The sequence below is a fragment of the Anomaloglossus baeobatrachus genome, chromosome 4 (assembly GCF_048569485.1).
Source record: "Anomaloglossus baeobatrachus isolate aAnoBae1 chromosome 4, aAnoBae1.hap1, whole genome shotgun sequence".
Taxonomy (NCBI): Eukaryota; Metazoa; Chordata; class Amphibia; order Anura; family Aromobatidae; genus Anomaloglossus; species Anomaloglossus baeobatrachus.
Genome location: NC_134356.1, coordinates 43,301,156 through 43,315,139, shown reverse-complemented (window position 1 = coordinate 43,315,139; position 13,984 = coordinate 43,301,156). Strand labels below are relative to the sequence as shown.

Below are 13,984 nucleotides of genomic sequence, written 5' to 3'. Positions count from 1 at the left end.
TGTCTGGTCTGCCCCTTTCCCTGTCTGGTCTGCCCCTTTCCCTGTCTGGTCTGCCCCTTTCCCTGTCTGGTCTGCCCCTTTCCCTGTCTGGTCTGCCCCTTTCCCTGTCTGGTCTGCCCCTTTCCCTGTCTGGTCTGCCCCTTTCCCTGTCTGGTCTGCCCCTTTCCCTGTCTGGTCTGCCCCTTTCCCTGTCTGGTCTGCCCCTTTCCCTGTCTGGTCTGCCCCTTTCCCTGTCTGGTCTGCCCCTTTCCCTGTCTGGTCTGCCCCTTTCCCTGTCTGGTCTGCCCCTTTCCCTGTCTGGTCTGCCCCTTTCCCTGTCTGGTCTGCCCCTTTCCCTGTCTGGTCTGCCCCTTTCCCTGTCTGGTCTGCCCCTTTCCCTGTCTGGTCTGCCCCTTTCCCTGTCTGGTCTGCCCCTTTCCCTGTCTGGTCTGCCCCTTTCCCTGTCTGGTCTGCCCCTTTCCCTGTCTGGTCTGCCCCTTTCCCTGTCTGGTCTGCCCCTTTCCCTGTCTGGTCTGCCCCTTTCCCTGTCTGGTCTGCCCCTTTCCCTGTCTGGTCTGCCCCTTTCCCTGTCTGGTCTGCCCCTTTCCCTGTCTGGTCTGCCCCTTTCCCTGTCTGGTCTGCCCCTTTCCCTGTCTGGTCTGCCCCTTTCCCTGTCTGGTCTGCCCCTTTCCCTGTCTGGTCTGCCCCTTTCCCCGGTCTGCCCCTTTCCCTGTCTGGTCTGCCCCTTTCCCTGTCTGGTCTGCCCCTTTCCCTGTCTGGTCTGCCCCTTTCCCCGGTCTGCCCCTTTCCCTGTCTGGTCTGCCCCTTTCCCTGTCTGGTCTGCCCCTTTCCCCGGTCTGCCCCTTTCCCCGGTCTGCCCCTTTCCCTGTCTGGTCTGCCCCTTTCCCTGTCTGGTCTGCCCCTTTCCCTGTCTGGTCTGCCCCTTTCCCTGTCTGGTCTGCCCCTTTCCCTGTCTGGTCTGCCCCTTTCCCCGGTCTGCCCCTTTCCCCGGTCTGCCCCTTTCCCCGGTCTGCCCCTTTCCCTGTCTGGTCTGCCCCTTTCCCCGGTCTGCCCCTTTCCCCGGTCTGCCCCTTTCCCCGGTCTGCCCCTTTCCCTGTCTGGTCTGCCCCTTTCCCTGTCTGGTCTGCCCCTTTCCCTGTCTGGTCTGCCCCTTTCCCTGTCTGGTCTGCCCCTTTCCCCGGTCTGCCCCTTTCCCTGTCTGGTCTGCCCCTTTCCCTGTCTGGTCTGCCCCTTTCCCTGTCTGGTCTGCCCCTTTCCCTGTCTGGTCTGCCCCTTTTCCTGTCTGGTCTGCCCCTTTCCCTGTCTGGTCTGCCCCTTTCCCTGTCTGGTCTGCCCCTTTCCCTGTCTGGTCTGCCCCTTTCCCTGTCTGGTCTGCCCCTTTCCCTGTCTGGTCTGCCCCTTTCCCCGGTCTGCCCCTTTCCCCGGTCTGCCCCTTTCCCCGGTCTGCCCCTTTCCCCGGTCTGCCCCTTTCCCCGGTCTGCCCCTTTCCCCGGTCTGCCCCTTTCCCCGGTCTGGTCTGCCCCTTTCCCCGGTCTGGTCTGCCCCTTTCCCCGGTCTGCCCCTTTCCCCGGTCTGGTCTGCCCCTTTCCCCGGTCTGCCCCTTTCCCCGGTCTGCCCCTTTCCCCGGTCTGCCCCTTTCCCCGGTCTGCCCCTTTCCCCGGTCTGCCCCTTTCCCCGGTCTGCCCCTTTCCCTGTCTGGTCTGCCCCTTTCCCTGTCTGGTCTGCCCCTTTCCCTGTCTGGTCTGCCCCTTTCCCCGGTCTGCCCCTTTCCCCGGTCTGCCCCTTTCCCCGGTCTGCCCCTTTCCCTGTCTGGTCTGCCCCTTTCCCTGTCTGGTCTGCCCCTTTCCCTGTCTGGTCTGCCCCTTTCCCTGTCTGGTCTGCCCCTTTCCCCGGTCTGCCCCTTTCCCTGTCTGGTCTGCCCCTTTCCCCGGTCTGCCCCTTTCCCCGGTCTGCCCCTTTCCCCGGTCTGCCCCTTTCCCCGGTCTGCCCCTTTCCCTGTCTGGTCTGCCCCTTTCCCCGGTCTGGTCTGCCCCTTTCCCCGGTCTGGTCTGCCCCTTTCCCCGGTCTGGTCTGCCCCTTTCCCCGGTCTGGTCTGCCCCTTTCCCTGTCTGGTCTGCCCCTTTCCCCGGTCTGGTCTGCCCCTTTCCCCGGTCTGGTCTGCCCCTTTCCCCGGTCTGGTCTGCCCCTTTCCCCGGTCTGGTCTGCCCCTTTCCCCGGTCTGCCCCTTTCCCCGGTCTGCCCCTTTCCCCGGTCTGCCCCTTTCCCCGGTCTGCCCCTTTCCCCGGTCTGCCCCTTTCCCCGGTCTGCCCCTTTCCCCGGTCTGCCCCTTTCCCCGGTCTGCCCCTTTCCCCGGTCTGCCCCTTTCCCCGGTCTGCCCCTTTCCCCGGTCTGCCCCTTTCCCCGGTCTGCCCCTTTCCCCGGTCTGCCCCTTTCCCCGGTCTGCCCCTTTCCCCGGTCTGCCCCTTTCCCCGGTCTGCCCCTTTCCCCGGCCTGCCCCTTTCCCCGGCCTGCCCCTTTCCCCGGCCTGCCCCTTTCCCCGGTCTGCCCCTTTCCCCGGTCTGCCCCTTTCCCCGGTCTGCCCCTTTCCCCGGTCTGCCCCTTTCCCCGGTCTGCCCCTTTCCCCGGTCTGCCCCTCTCTATCCATCTCCCCACCAACATCTTATTACCTCACACATAAGCTTCTTATACTAACAGTTTATTTTGTTCCTATAGCAACCACTGACAGTTATTAATAGCCTCTAGCTCCCACCTCCATTCAGTTTAATGGAGACATGTTTTTTTGGAGAGTAACTGTAAAGCGCAGGGTTAAATTTTCCTGTTAAAACATAGTCTATAAATTGTTCGGAGTAAAAAGACGGGTTTATAAACCGCGCTAGAAACCACAAAGGGTGTTTGTAAAAATAAAGATTCTTTTAATAAACCATTCCTACGCGTTTCAGAGGTATACACACCTCCTTCTTCAGGGAAAAAACATACAGATATAAGGAATACAAGCACATTTATAGGAGTATCCAGGAGCAGTCACACTCCTGAAAAAACCCTTAATCCCATGACTCATAGCCACGAGGAGTGAGACTACGTCATGATTGGAAACAACGTCATGATTGAAAAAAACACAAAAATGCATGAAGTTGTTAAAAAAGGGGGGTTTCCCTCTACCAGATTTATAATGGAGAGTGTACCCTCCGTGGAGCAATAAAACCAGAAAAAGGAAAGAAGGAAAAAAAGGAGACCGTTGCTTTTTTTCGGCAAGAGGAGAAAAGAAAAAAAGAAGGAAAAAATGTTCAATATATGACCGGACTTGAACCTAAGGGAATGTCAGGGGAAACAATGGGAGAGAGAATCTCTATCCACTATTCTATCCTTTGGGGAGTATTATGCAACAGTGGCTACGAGAGATCCATGAGGCTCAAAGCTAAAATGTGAACTAAAATACATTTATGGAAATGAGATGTGTGTGATCCTTTTATTTAGTGCTTGTACAAAAGTGAAAGATAGGATAGCCTGGGGCTTCCGTATAGAAGCAAGGAGACAAGCTAATGTCTCTCCGAGATGAGTAGAGAATGACAATTGTTTCTAAAGAAAGGAGGGGAGGGGGGGGGGGGGAGGGAATTCTTACGAGGGGGATGCGTATCCCCGTAGTGAAAGAATACATTGGAAATTCGGACCGTGGGAAAAAAACTAGGGGGACGCATGCGTAGAACAGAGAGAGTGAGTGGTTTCCAATAATGAAAGGTGGTTTGAGTTCAAACCGTGGGAAAAAACAGAATAGCGCATGCGTTGAACGGGGGTTTAAGAGAAAGTGTCCTAATTCACCGCTATATGCAGGGAAAAAAAGGGGGGGGAGGGAAATTTTAGGGCTTTGTGTTTTGATTATATGGAGAAACATACATATAAAAAATTATTATATAAAGGAGATCGCTCTATAAGCACTATATATGTAAAAAAAAGGGGGGGGGTATATAATGTGAGGAAACTTGTGCCTCTACATTTGATGGAAGGAAGGGGAGAGAAAGTGGGGGGGTGGGGGGGGTTGGGTCTGAAGGAAGGAAGGGTGTTGAGGAAAGGGATAGTTTCACTAAGTGAATTTAAGGATCGTGGAATCACTGATAAATAAGATTGTGTGAAATTGAAAATTATTAAAATTATTCTAGTATATGTTATAAAAATTAATGTAGATCATAAGATTGTGAAAAAATAGGGGATAGAATAAAACTGTGTAAAGTGGAGGGTATTAAAACGGTATATTTAGAGAAATGAGTGAAAAATGTGAACATAACAAAATCTCCAGAAATTGAGCCTGTGTATAGAATTATAATAAAGATATAGTCATATATAAAAGAGAATATTTGTGAAATAGAAATATAGAAAAAATGCTAATTTCAAATGAAGCAGACCGTGACCATAAATATATAAAAAAACATGACATAATGAAAAAGGAAAAACGCGCTTGGAACAAAATTAAAAGGTACAACCATCACATGCCATGGACAATGAAAGCAAGTAGCATCCTCAATTTACTGCTGTTACAGAAATTAAATATAACGCCATTAGTGGAAGGCAAAATTATATATATACCTATGCTATTGTTACATTCTTGTGGGGACATGGATATGTACAATAAACAAATTTGTGATAATTATTAATAATTTATAAAAAATTATTAAATTATAATTTTATTATTCATGAAGGAATCTTTCTGGAAAATATTTTAGGTATCTGGAAACTATCGGGTTAGCAGTTTTAGCTAAAAACGGGGATAATAAATCAAAAATTACTCTCAGAGATAGATGCTATGTGATAGATGATTATGGGATCCTTCTGGGAACGAATGTTGTATCTATATTAAAAGGCAATATTGATGATCGTACTTGCAATGAGAATGGTAGTGGTGAAATACATTAGTATCGCAATATAATAACATCATAAAATGATAAAAACATAATCGACACTTGATTGAGGTACTCTTATGATACAAAAAAGAGGGGGGAGGAGAGGGGTTTTTTTTTGGGGGAATAGAAACTTTTTAAGAGAATAAAAAACTTTTTAGGCAAAATGAAAAGGTTTTTCAAGGGAAAAATGAAAATATTGTAAAATATTTCAAAGGGAATAATAAGAATAAAACGGGGATAAAATGAAATAAAATCTCTTCAATAAAACAAATCCGTAATTTCATTTAATCCAAAAGGTTTCAAGGTATTGAGTCTATGGATCCAATAAGTTTCTTTCCTACTGAGGGCTTCCATTCTATTGTTAATGCTCGGGGGGATTTGCTCAATTGGTGTGATCCTGAAGTCAAAAGTCTTATTGTGCTGGATCGTGCAGTGCTTAGAAAGTCCATGCAACAAGAAACCAGTCTTTATGTTGTGACGATGTGAGTTCAGTCTGTTATGGAGGGGCTGACTGGTCCTCCCTATATATTGCTTGCCACATATGCAATCTATCAGGTAAATCACATAATCCGATTGACATGTCAGATGGTTTTTAATATGAAAAATCTCAGAGCCCCCCAAGGAGCTAAAAGTCTTTTTCTTGTGCTGTATACTCCTGCAGCACAGACAATTTCTTGCGCCGCATTTGTAGGAACCCTCTAGAAGGGTGGGTTTATGTCCTGTTGTTTGGGTCCTCAGTCTGCTGGGTGCCACAATGTTCTTGATTGTGGGAGCCCGCCTGAAAGTGACCCCGGGTTTATTGGGTAATATGGATTTTAGTATGGGATCATTTTGTAAAATACCCCAATTTTTCTCAAAAACCTCCCTTATTATTTTATTTTCCCTGCTATACGTGGTAATAAAATTTAGAGCATAATTTCTTATGTTACTATTAGTGGGGGACTCTGAAGTAGATGGATTTTTACTAGGTGTGATAAGGTCCACCTGTTTAATTTTACTGGTTTCTTGATAAGCTCTCTGGATAAGGGATTTTGGGTAGTTTTTCTCCAAAAAACGTCCCTTTAGGGTCCCCACTTGTTCTTTAAAATCTATATCCTGTGAGCAATTCCTTCTGATCCTTTTATATTGATTAAGAGGAATATTCATCAACCATTTATTATAATGTTCGCTATTAAAATGGATATATCCGTTTGCATCGACTTTTTTAAAAAAGGTTTTTGTATGAATTTTATCGTTGCAATGAAAAATGGTGAGATCCAGGAAATTAATCTCCTCTTTATGTGTGGTTGATGTAAAAGACAAGCCCCAGTAAATCTGGTAGAGGGAAACCCCCCTTTTTTAACAACTTCATGCATTTTTGTGTTTTTTTCAATCATGACGTTGTTTCCAATCATGACGTAGTCTCACTCCTCGTGGCTATGAGTCATGGGATTAAGGGTTTTTTCAGGAGTGTGACTGCTCCTGGATACTCCTATAAATGTGCTTGTATTCCTTATATCTGTATGTTTTTTCCCTGAAGAAGGAGGTGTGTATACCTCTGAAACGCGTAGGAATGGTTTATTAAAAGAATCTTTATTTTTACAAACACCCTTTGTGGTTTCTAGCGCGGTTTATAAACCCGTCTTTTTACTCCGAACAATTTAACTCTCTCCAACGGGGCCGCAGCTTCAACCACTTCAGCACTCACACAAGTCTGCATAGGGGTTGTGACTGTCACAACCTGATCAGGTGAGTGTATCCATCCCTTTTTGCCTTAAACCTTTATACCGGGTAAGACCCTATTTCTTGCGCCTTTTCCCTCCTCAGAAAACATAGTCTATGACGTTCCCTGAGTCACAATGGGGCGTCTGTGCAAAATTTCGTGATTGTAAATGCGATGGAGCGGATTCCTTTAGCAGACATATATACACATACACACAGCTTTATATATTAGATATGTGTGTGTTCTCGTCTCCCAATAATAATAAATTAGGCGATAACTTAAATGAACTCTCGAGTGCGTAAAAAAATAAAAAATAAAATCATTCTCACTGCTAAAATCAGGAAAAAATAGAAGCATGAGAAAAAAAAAACACGAATCAGCTGGTCTTTGAGAGGTTAAACTAGACTGTGTAGGCTTGTGTCATTTTCCACGATGTCGCTAATACCAGTAAGGCGTCTTTCCGTTTTTTGTGCCTTCCATCATTTTAATATTAAATATTTATTCTATTACAGGAGAAATGGAAATTATTGCCGGCTTTTTTAAAGGTAATTATCTGATATTATATTGTGAACTTGTATAGAAAAATATCTCTGGAAACCATCAACAAGCAGGCGACCAATGGCAGACAGATCTTAGTATTTTTTCCCCAAAGCTTTTTGTTTTTCTAATGTAGAGTTGACTTGTGTAAATATTTAGGACAACATTTTCTTTTTTTGTGTTGTTTTTTTTTTTTTTTTTTTTTATCCAAAAGCTGTGTTCACATTCACCTTTTCTTCATACTTTTTATTTATTATGCAAATAAGATGTGTTTTACCCTACCAAGAAAAGCTATAATAGTTCAGACATCTCCTTCATACGGTTGTTTTTTTTCTGTTCTTGACTGTGGGCACTTCAGCGGTTTTTTAATTTTTTTTTTTAATAATCTCCAGCATGTCAATTCTTTAGTGGTTTTTTTTTTTACCCATAGAAACCAATGAGAGACTGCAAAAAACCCCACAGCAAACTGGATTTGCTGCATTTTTGCACTTTTTTTGCAGAGCTTTTGGTAAATAAAACTAACTTTTATTAAACATCACACATGTAATCCGCATCTAAAAAAATGAGGTGTTTTATTGCCAAAAGAGCAGGTTTTGACTTCAGATAAAAAATGTTGCAAAAACGCTGCATATGAACATAACCTGTAACAAGTGTTTGTTTAGAAAAAAAAGGGATTAACTAGATCTGTATCAGAGCCAATGCTTCGCTATATCAAATGGATCTACAATTCTTCTTTCACCAATGGAGGCCAAAGTAGTGGCCAAAGTTCCCCCTGGTTTTCTTTTCTTTGCCTTGCCTTGCTTGTCATTGCCTTGCCTTGCTTTGCTTTTCCTTGCCTTGCTTTTCCTTGCCTTGCCTTGCTTTGCTTTGCTTTGCCTTGCCTTGCTTTGCTTTGCCTTGCCTTGCTTTGCTTTTCCTTGCCTTGCTTTGCTTTGCCTTGCCTTGCTTTGCTTTGCCTTGCCTTGCTTTGCTTTGCCTTGCCTTGCCTTGCTTTGCTTTGCCTTGCCTTGCCTTGCCTTGCTTGGCTTTGCCTGGCTTTGCCTTGCTTTGCCTTGCTTTGCTTTGCCTTGCCTTGCCTTGCCTTGCTTTGCCTTGCCTTGCCTTGCTTTGCTTTTCCTTGCCTTGCTTTGCTTTTCCTTGCCTTGCTTTGCTTTGCCTTGCCTTGCTTTGCTTTGCCTTGCTTTGCTTTGCCTTGCCTTGCTTTGCCTTGCCTTGCCTTGCCTTGCCTTGCCTTGCTTTGCTTTGCCTTGCCTTGCCTTGCCTTGCTTGGCTTTGCCTTGCTTTGCTTTGCCTTGCCTTGCTTGGCTTTGCCTTGCTTTGCCTTGCCTTGCCTTGCTTTGCCTTGCCTTGCTTTGCTTTGCCTTGCTTTGCTTTGCCTTGCCTTGCTTTGCCTTGCCTTGCTTTGCTTTGCCTTGCCTTGCCTTGCTTTGCCTTGCCTTGCTTTGCCTTGCTTTGCCTTGCCTTGCTTTGCCTTGCTTTGCCTTGCCTTGCTTTGCCTTGCCTTGCTTTGCCTTGCCTTGCTTTGCTTTGCCTTGCCTTGCCTTGCCTTGCCTTGCCTTGCTTTGCCTTGCTTTGCCTTGCCTTGCTTTGCCTTTCCTTGCTTGGCTTTGCCTTGCTTTGCTTTGCTTTGCCTTGCCTTGATTTGCTTTGCCTTGCCTTGCCTTGCTTTGCTTTGCCTTGCCTTGCCTTGCTTTGCTTTGCTTTGCTTTGCTTTGCTTTGCCTTGCCTTGCCTTGCTTTGCTTTGCCTTGCTTTGCTTTGCCTTGCTTTGCTTTGCCTTGCTTTGCTTTGCTTTGCCTTGCTTTGCTTTGCTTTGCCTTGCCTTGCTTTGCTTTTCCTTGTCTTGCTTTGCTTTTCCTTGTCTTGCTTTGCCTTGCCTTGCCTTGCTTTGCCTTGCCTTGCTTTGCCTTGCCTTGCCTTGCCTTGCTTTGCCTTGCCTTGCTTTGCTTTTCCTTGCCTTGCTTTGCTTTTCCTTGCCGTGCTTTGCTTTTCCTTGCCTTGCCTTGCTTTGCTTTTCCTTGCTTTGCTTTGCCTTGCTTTGCTTTGCCTTGCTTTGCCTTGCTTTGCTTTGCCTTGCTTTGCTTTGCCTTGCTTTGCCTTGCTTTGCTTTGCTTTGCCTTGCCTTGCTTGGCTTTGCCTTGCTTTGCCTTGCTTTGCTTTGCCTTGCCTTGCTTTGCTTTGCCTTGCCTTGCTTTGCTTTGCCTTGCCTTGCTTGGCTTTGCCTTGCCTTGCTTTGCCTTGCTTTGCCTTGCCTTGCTTTGCCTTGCCTTGCTTTGCCTTGCCTTGCTTTGCCTTGCCTTGCTTGGCTTTGCCTTGCTTTGCTTTGCCTTGCCTTGCCTTGCCTTGCCTTGCCTTGCCTTGCCTTGCTTTGCCTTGCCTTGCTTTGCCTTGCCTTGCTTTGCCTTGCCTTGCTTTGCCTTGCCTTGCTTTGCCTTGCCTTGCTTTGCCTTGCCTTGCTTTGCCTTGCCTTGCTTTGCCTTGCCTTGCTTTGCCTTGCCTTGCTTGGCTTTGCCTTGCTTTGCTTTGCCTTGCCTTGCTTTGCCTTGCCTTGCTTTTCCTTGCCTTGCTTTGCTTTGCCTTGCTTTGCTTTTCCTTGCCTTGCTTTGCTTTGCCTTGCTTTGCTTTTCCTTGCCTTGCTTTGCTTTGCCTTGCTTTGCTTTTCCTTGCCTTGCTTTGCCTTGCTTTGCTTTTCCTTGCCTTGCTTTTCCTTGCCTTGCTTTGCCTTGCCTTGCTTTGCCTTGCCTTGCTTGGCTTTGCCTTGCCTTGCTTTGCTTTGCTTTGCCTTGCTTTGCTTTGCCTTGCCTTGCCTTGCTTTGCCTTGCCTTGCTTTGCCTTGCCTTGCTTTGCCTTGCCTTGCTTTGCCTGGCCTTGCTTGGCTTTGCCTTGCTTTGCTTTGCCTTGCCTTGCTTTTCCTTCCCTTGCTTTTCCTTGCCTTGCTTTGCTTTGCCTTGCTTTGCTTTTCCTTGCCTTGCTTTGCTTTGCCTTGCTTTTCCTTGCCTTGCTTTTCCTTGCCTTGCTTTGCTTTTCCTTGCCTTGCTTTGCTTTTCCTTGTTTTGCTTTGCTTTTCCTTGCCTTGCTTTGCTTTGCCTTGCCTTGCCTTGCTTTGCTTTGCTTTGCTTTGCTTTGCCTTGCCTTGCTTTTCCTTGCCTTGCTTTGCTTTGCCTTGCTTTGCTTTTCCTTGCCTTGCTTTGCTTTTCCTTGCCTTGCTTTGCTTTTCCTTGCCTTGCTTTGCTTTGCTTTGCCTTGCCTTGCTTTGCTTTGCCTTGCCTTGCTTGGCTTTGCTTTGCCTTGCTTGGCTTTGCTTTGCCTTGCTTGGCTTTGCTTTGCCTTGCTTTGCTTTGCCTTGCCTTGCTTTGCTTTGCCTTGCCTTGCTTTGCTTTGCTTTTCCTTGCCTTGCTTTGCCTTGCTTTGCTTTACTTTGCCTTGCCTTGCCTTGCTTTCCTTTTCCTTGCCTTGCTTTGCTTTTCCTTGCCTTGCTTTGCTTTGCTTTGCCTTGCCTTGCCTTGCTTTGCTTTGCCTTGCCTTGCTTGGCTTTGCTTTGCCTTGCTTTGCTTTTCCTTGCCTTGCCTTGCTTTGCTTTGCCTTGCCTTGCCTTGCCTTGCCTTGCTTTGCTTTGCCTTGCTTTGCCTTGCCTTGCTTTGCTTTGCTTTGCTTTGCTTTGCCTTGCCTTGCTTTGCTTTGCCTTGCTTTGCTTTGCTTTGCCTTGCTTGGCTTTGCTTTGCCTTGCTTTGCCTTGCTTGGCTTTGCTTTGCCTTGCTTTGCTTTGCTTTGCCTTGCTTTGCTTTGCCTTGCTTTGCTTTGCCTTGCTTTGCTTTGCCTTGCCTTGCTTTGCCTTGCTTTGCTTTGCCTTGCCTTGCTTTGCCTTGCTTTGCTTTGCCTTGCTTTGCTTTGCCTTGCTTTGCTTTGCCTTGCTTTGCTTTGCCTTGCTTTTCCTTGTCTTGCTTTGCTTTTCTTTGCCTTGCCTTGCTTTGCTTTTCTTTTCCTTGCCTTGCTTTTCTTTGCTTTTCTTTTCCTTGTCCCGCTTTTCTTTTTTTACTTTCACTTCTTTCCAGTCAACCCCCCCCCCACAAAAAAATAATGTAATAAAACATATCCAGAGCTGCATACTTTGTTTACATAGGGTACTTTCACACTTGCGTTAGTCGCAATCCACCGCTTTGGAAAACAGCACAATCTGTTAACGGCTTGCATTGTTTCCCATAGACTTGTATGGACGATGGATTGCGACTAATGTGTCTGCGTTGCATCCGCCGCGTGATGGATCAGTCATGGAACGACTGACCATCGGGGCGACAAACGTAGCATGTAGCGTTTTTTGAGCGGGGGAATCCCTTTTTTTTTTTTACTGCGCATGCTCAGCTCTTATGTTTAATAATTGAAATCAATGTTTCTCTCTCGGCGTCCGAACGATCAGCTGAACACCCGGCGGCCGGCTTTTTGAATCCGGTCAGCCCGGCGGCCGGCTTTTTGAATCCGGTCAGCCCGGCGGCCGGCTTTTTGAATCCGGTCAGCCCGGCGGCCGGCTTTTTGAGTCCGGTCAGCCCGGCGGCCGGCTTTTTGAGTCCGGTCAGCCCGGCGGCCGGCTTTTTGAGTCCGGTCAGCCCGGCGGCCGGCTTTTTGAGTCCGGTCAGCCCAGCGGCCGGCTTTGGAGTGTGCCACTATCTGCAATGCATCCGTTGCATCAGTTACACCATTGATTGTGACGGATGCCGCACAACGCAAGTGTGAAAGTAGCCTAAAATGTGCATTTTGCAACGATGCGGTTCCTCACAAGGATGAGCCCTACATAACGTGTTGCTTTTTTCTGTTTTTCAGGTGAAGGGTCTGGTGAAGCAGCACATAGATTCATTCAACTATTTCATCAATGTGGAGGTAGGTTGTCAGCCCGGATGCGTCTGTTGTGCCGGTGAAGAAGGTGATAATGGCGCCCAACAACAAAAGAAGTAAAATTAGAAACAGGAACAGTGCCCACATGGCTGGAGCGTGAAGATGACGCAGGATCTCACCCATTCGGCCGTACAACCCTTGTGATTGTCGCTTGTAAACTATGAAGCTTTCTATTGAATGACAGCAAGCAGAGATCTATTAAATGGTGAAAGTTGATATGGAGAGTATATTAGATAGTTGTGTACCTTCTGTATAATATTTGCTTGAGCAAATATGCACTCACCAACAGGCTAGGCGGAGTAGGGTTCGGCTATACAACACATTTGTTGACTTTCTCAGCTTTATTTGTGGTGTTTTTACCCTCCCCCCCCCCCCCCCCCCTCGATTAAGCCCAGAGTCTTGAAAGTTTCTGGGGACGTTTTGGACCTTTATAACCACTTGTGTTGATTGATGATTTTTCTAAATGACATCAATCTGGGGCTGCCGAGTCTTAATAAATAAGAAGGGCTCCCCAGACTCCATATTGGTCATAAGTACTGTATTTTCTGGTTTTTTCTTAATGCACTTGTCACCCGCAAAACTGTGGGGGTAAAATGGGGGTGCGTTTTACAATGCAGATATGGTCTACCGGGGCGGCGCTGGTGGGACGGGGTCATGTTTTTAATAATTTCTCTTTTCTTTACCAGATTAAGAAAATAATGAAAGCCAATGAAAAGGTGACGAGTGATGCCGACCCGATGTGGTATTTAAAGTGAGTCCATACTAGAGCAGTGCGGATGGATTGGATACAGTTTTTATATATTTTACTCCCTTGCATAGCGCCACTCTGCAGCGCTTTACAGACATGATCATCACTGTCCCCATCGGAGCTCACAATCTAAGGACCCTATAAGTATGTCTTTGGAGTGTGGGAGAAAACCGCAGAACCCAGAGAAAACCCATGCAAAAACGGGGAGAACATACAAACTCCTTGTAGACGTTGTCCATGGTGGGATTTGAACCCAAGACCCCCCCCAGACGTACAGAGCAACCCTGAGCCAAAGTGCCGTGGATACTCATGGAGAATTGTTTGTTGCTGGAGGGACTTATTGAGGTATTTTGGTAGCAAAAAGTTATCACCTATTCCACAAATAGGTACTAACTTACTGTTAGATTGGTGGGGATGAGACTCCTAGACCCCCCCCTCTATTACCAGAATGGGCTCTTTTATCCCCTGTCTGAATGGATCAGAAGTGCACATACTCGAACGCTGATCCATTTATTCTTTGAGACTACCAGAGAGACCCTGACCCCAACGGAACTAGATGTTGTCGCCTATGTTGTGACTTTCTTTACCTATGGAACCCCTTTAACACCTGGAATCCCCCTTTAACTTAAAGGGGTATTCCCATTTCCAAAATCCTCTCCCTATATGTAGTAGTGTCAAGGGAGAAATTTGGGTAAGACTGCTAATGGAGTCTTTGTTCTGGGCAAATCCAAAGGATGGGTCCAAATTAGCTATCTGCGCAGATATAATAAATAACTCAGAAGCAATGACCACAACTAAACGTGTTCTCCATTTGAGTCAGTGTTGTCGTCTGGCTCATGTATTAAAAAGACTCGTGATATACAATACAACATTCGTCTTCAACCTTGAAGCAAGAACAGGGAGTGATCGTCCCACACATTACATCCCTTATGTCGACTGAGAAAATCATAATTATAAAATTCTCTCTTTATTCTGGCCTGATTATCTAGTTAGCACATTCATTCTTTGAGTGAAATCACTGATAACATTTTTACTAAAGGCTTCACTGTTCATTGTTTATACATCTGTTCACTCGTCCTTGGTTAACCCTTTCTTGAACATACAGCTTAGAATCATATTATGATGTCTGTGCGATTGCCATATAGACACACAGATAATTATGTGATGACTTCTATACTTTGATTATTTACATACACAGATAACCTTATTACGTTTGAAC

General features: G+C 46.5%; 1 protein-coding gene across 1 annotated transcript in view; it reads left to right on the top strand.

Moving 5' to 3' along the window:
• Positions 1-13,984, top strand: part of POLR3B (RNA polymerase III subunit B) — a 209,271-nt gene that overhangs the window by 6,576 nt on the left and 188,711 nt on the right. Inside the window, 3 exon segments of the mRNA XM_075344277.1 lie at positions 7,107-7,139; positions 11,946-12,002; positions 12,704-12,768. Of these exon segments, the coding sequence (XP_075200392.1) occupies positions 7,107-7,139; positions 11,946-12,002; positions 12,704-12,768 (155 nt within the window).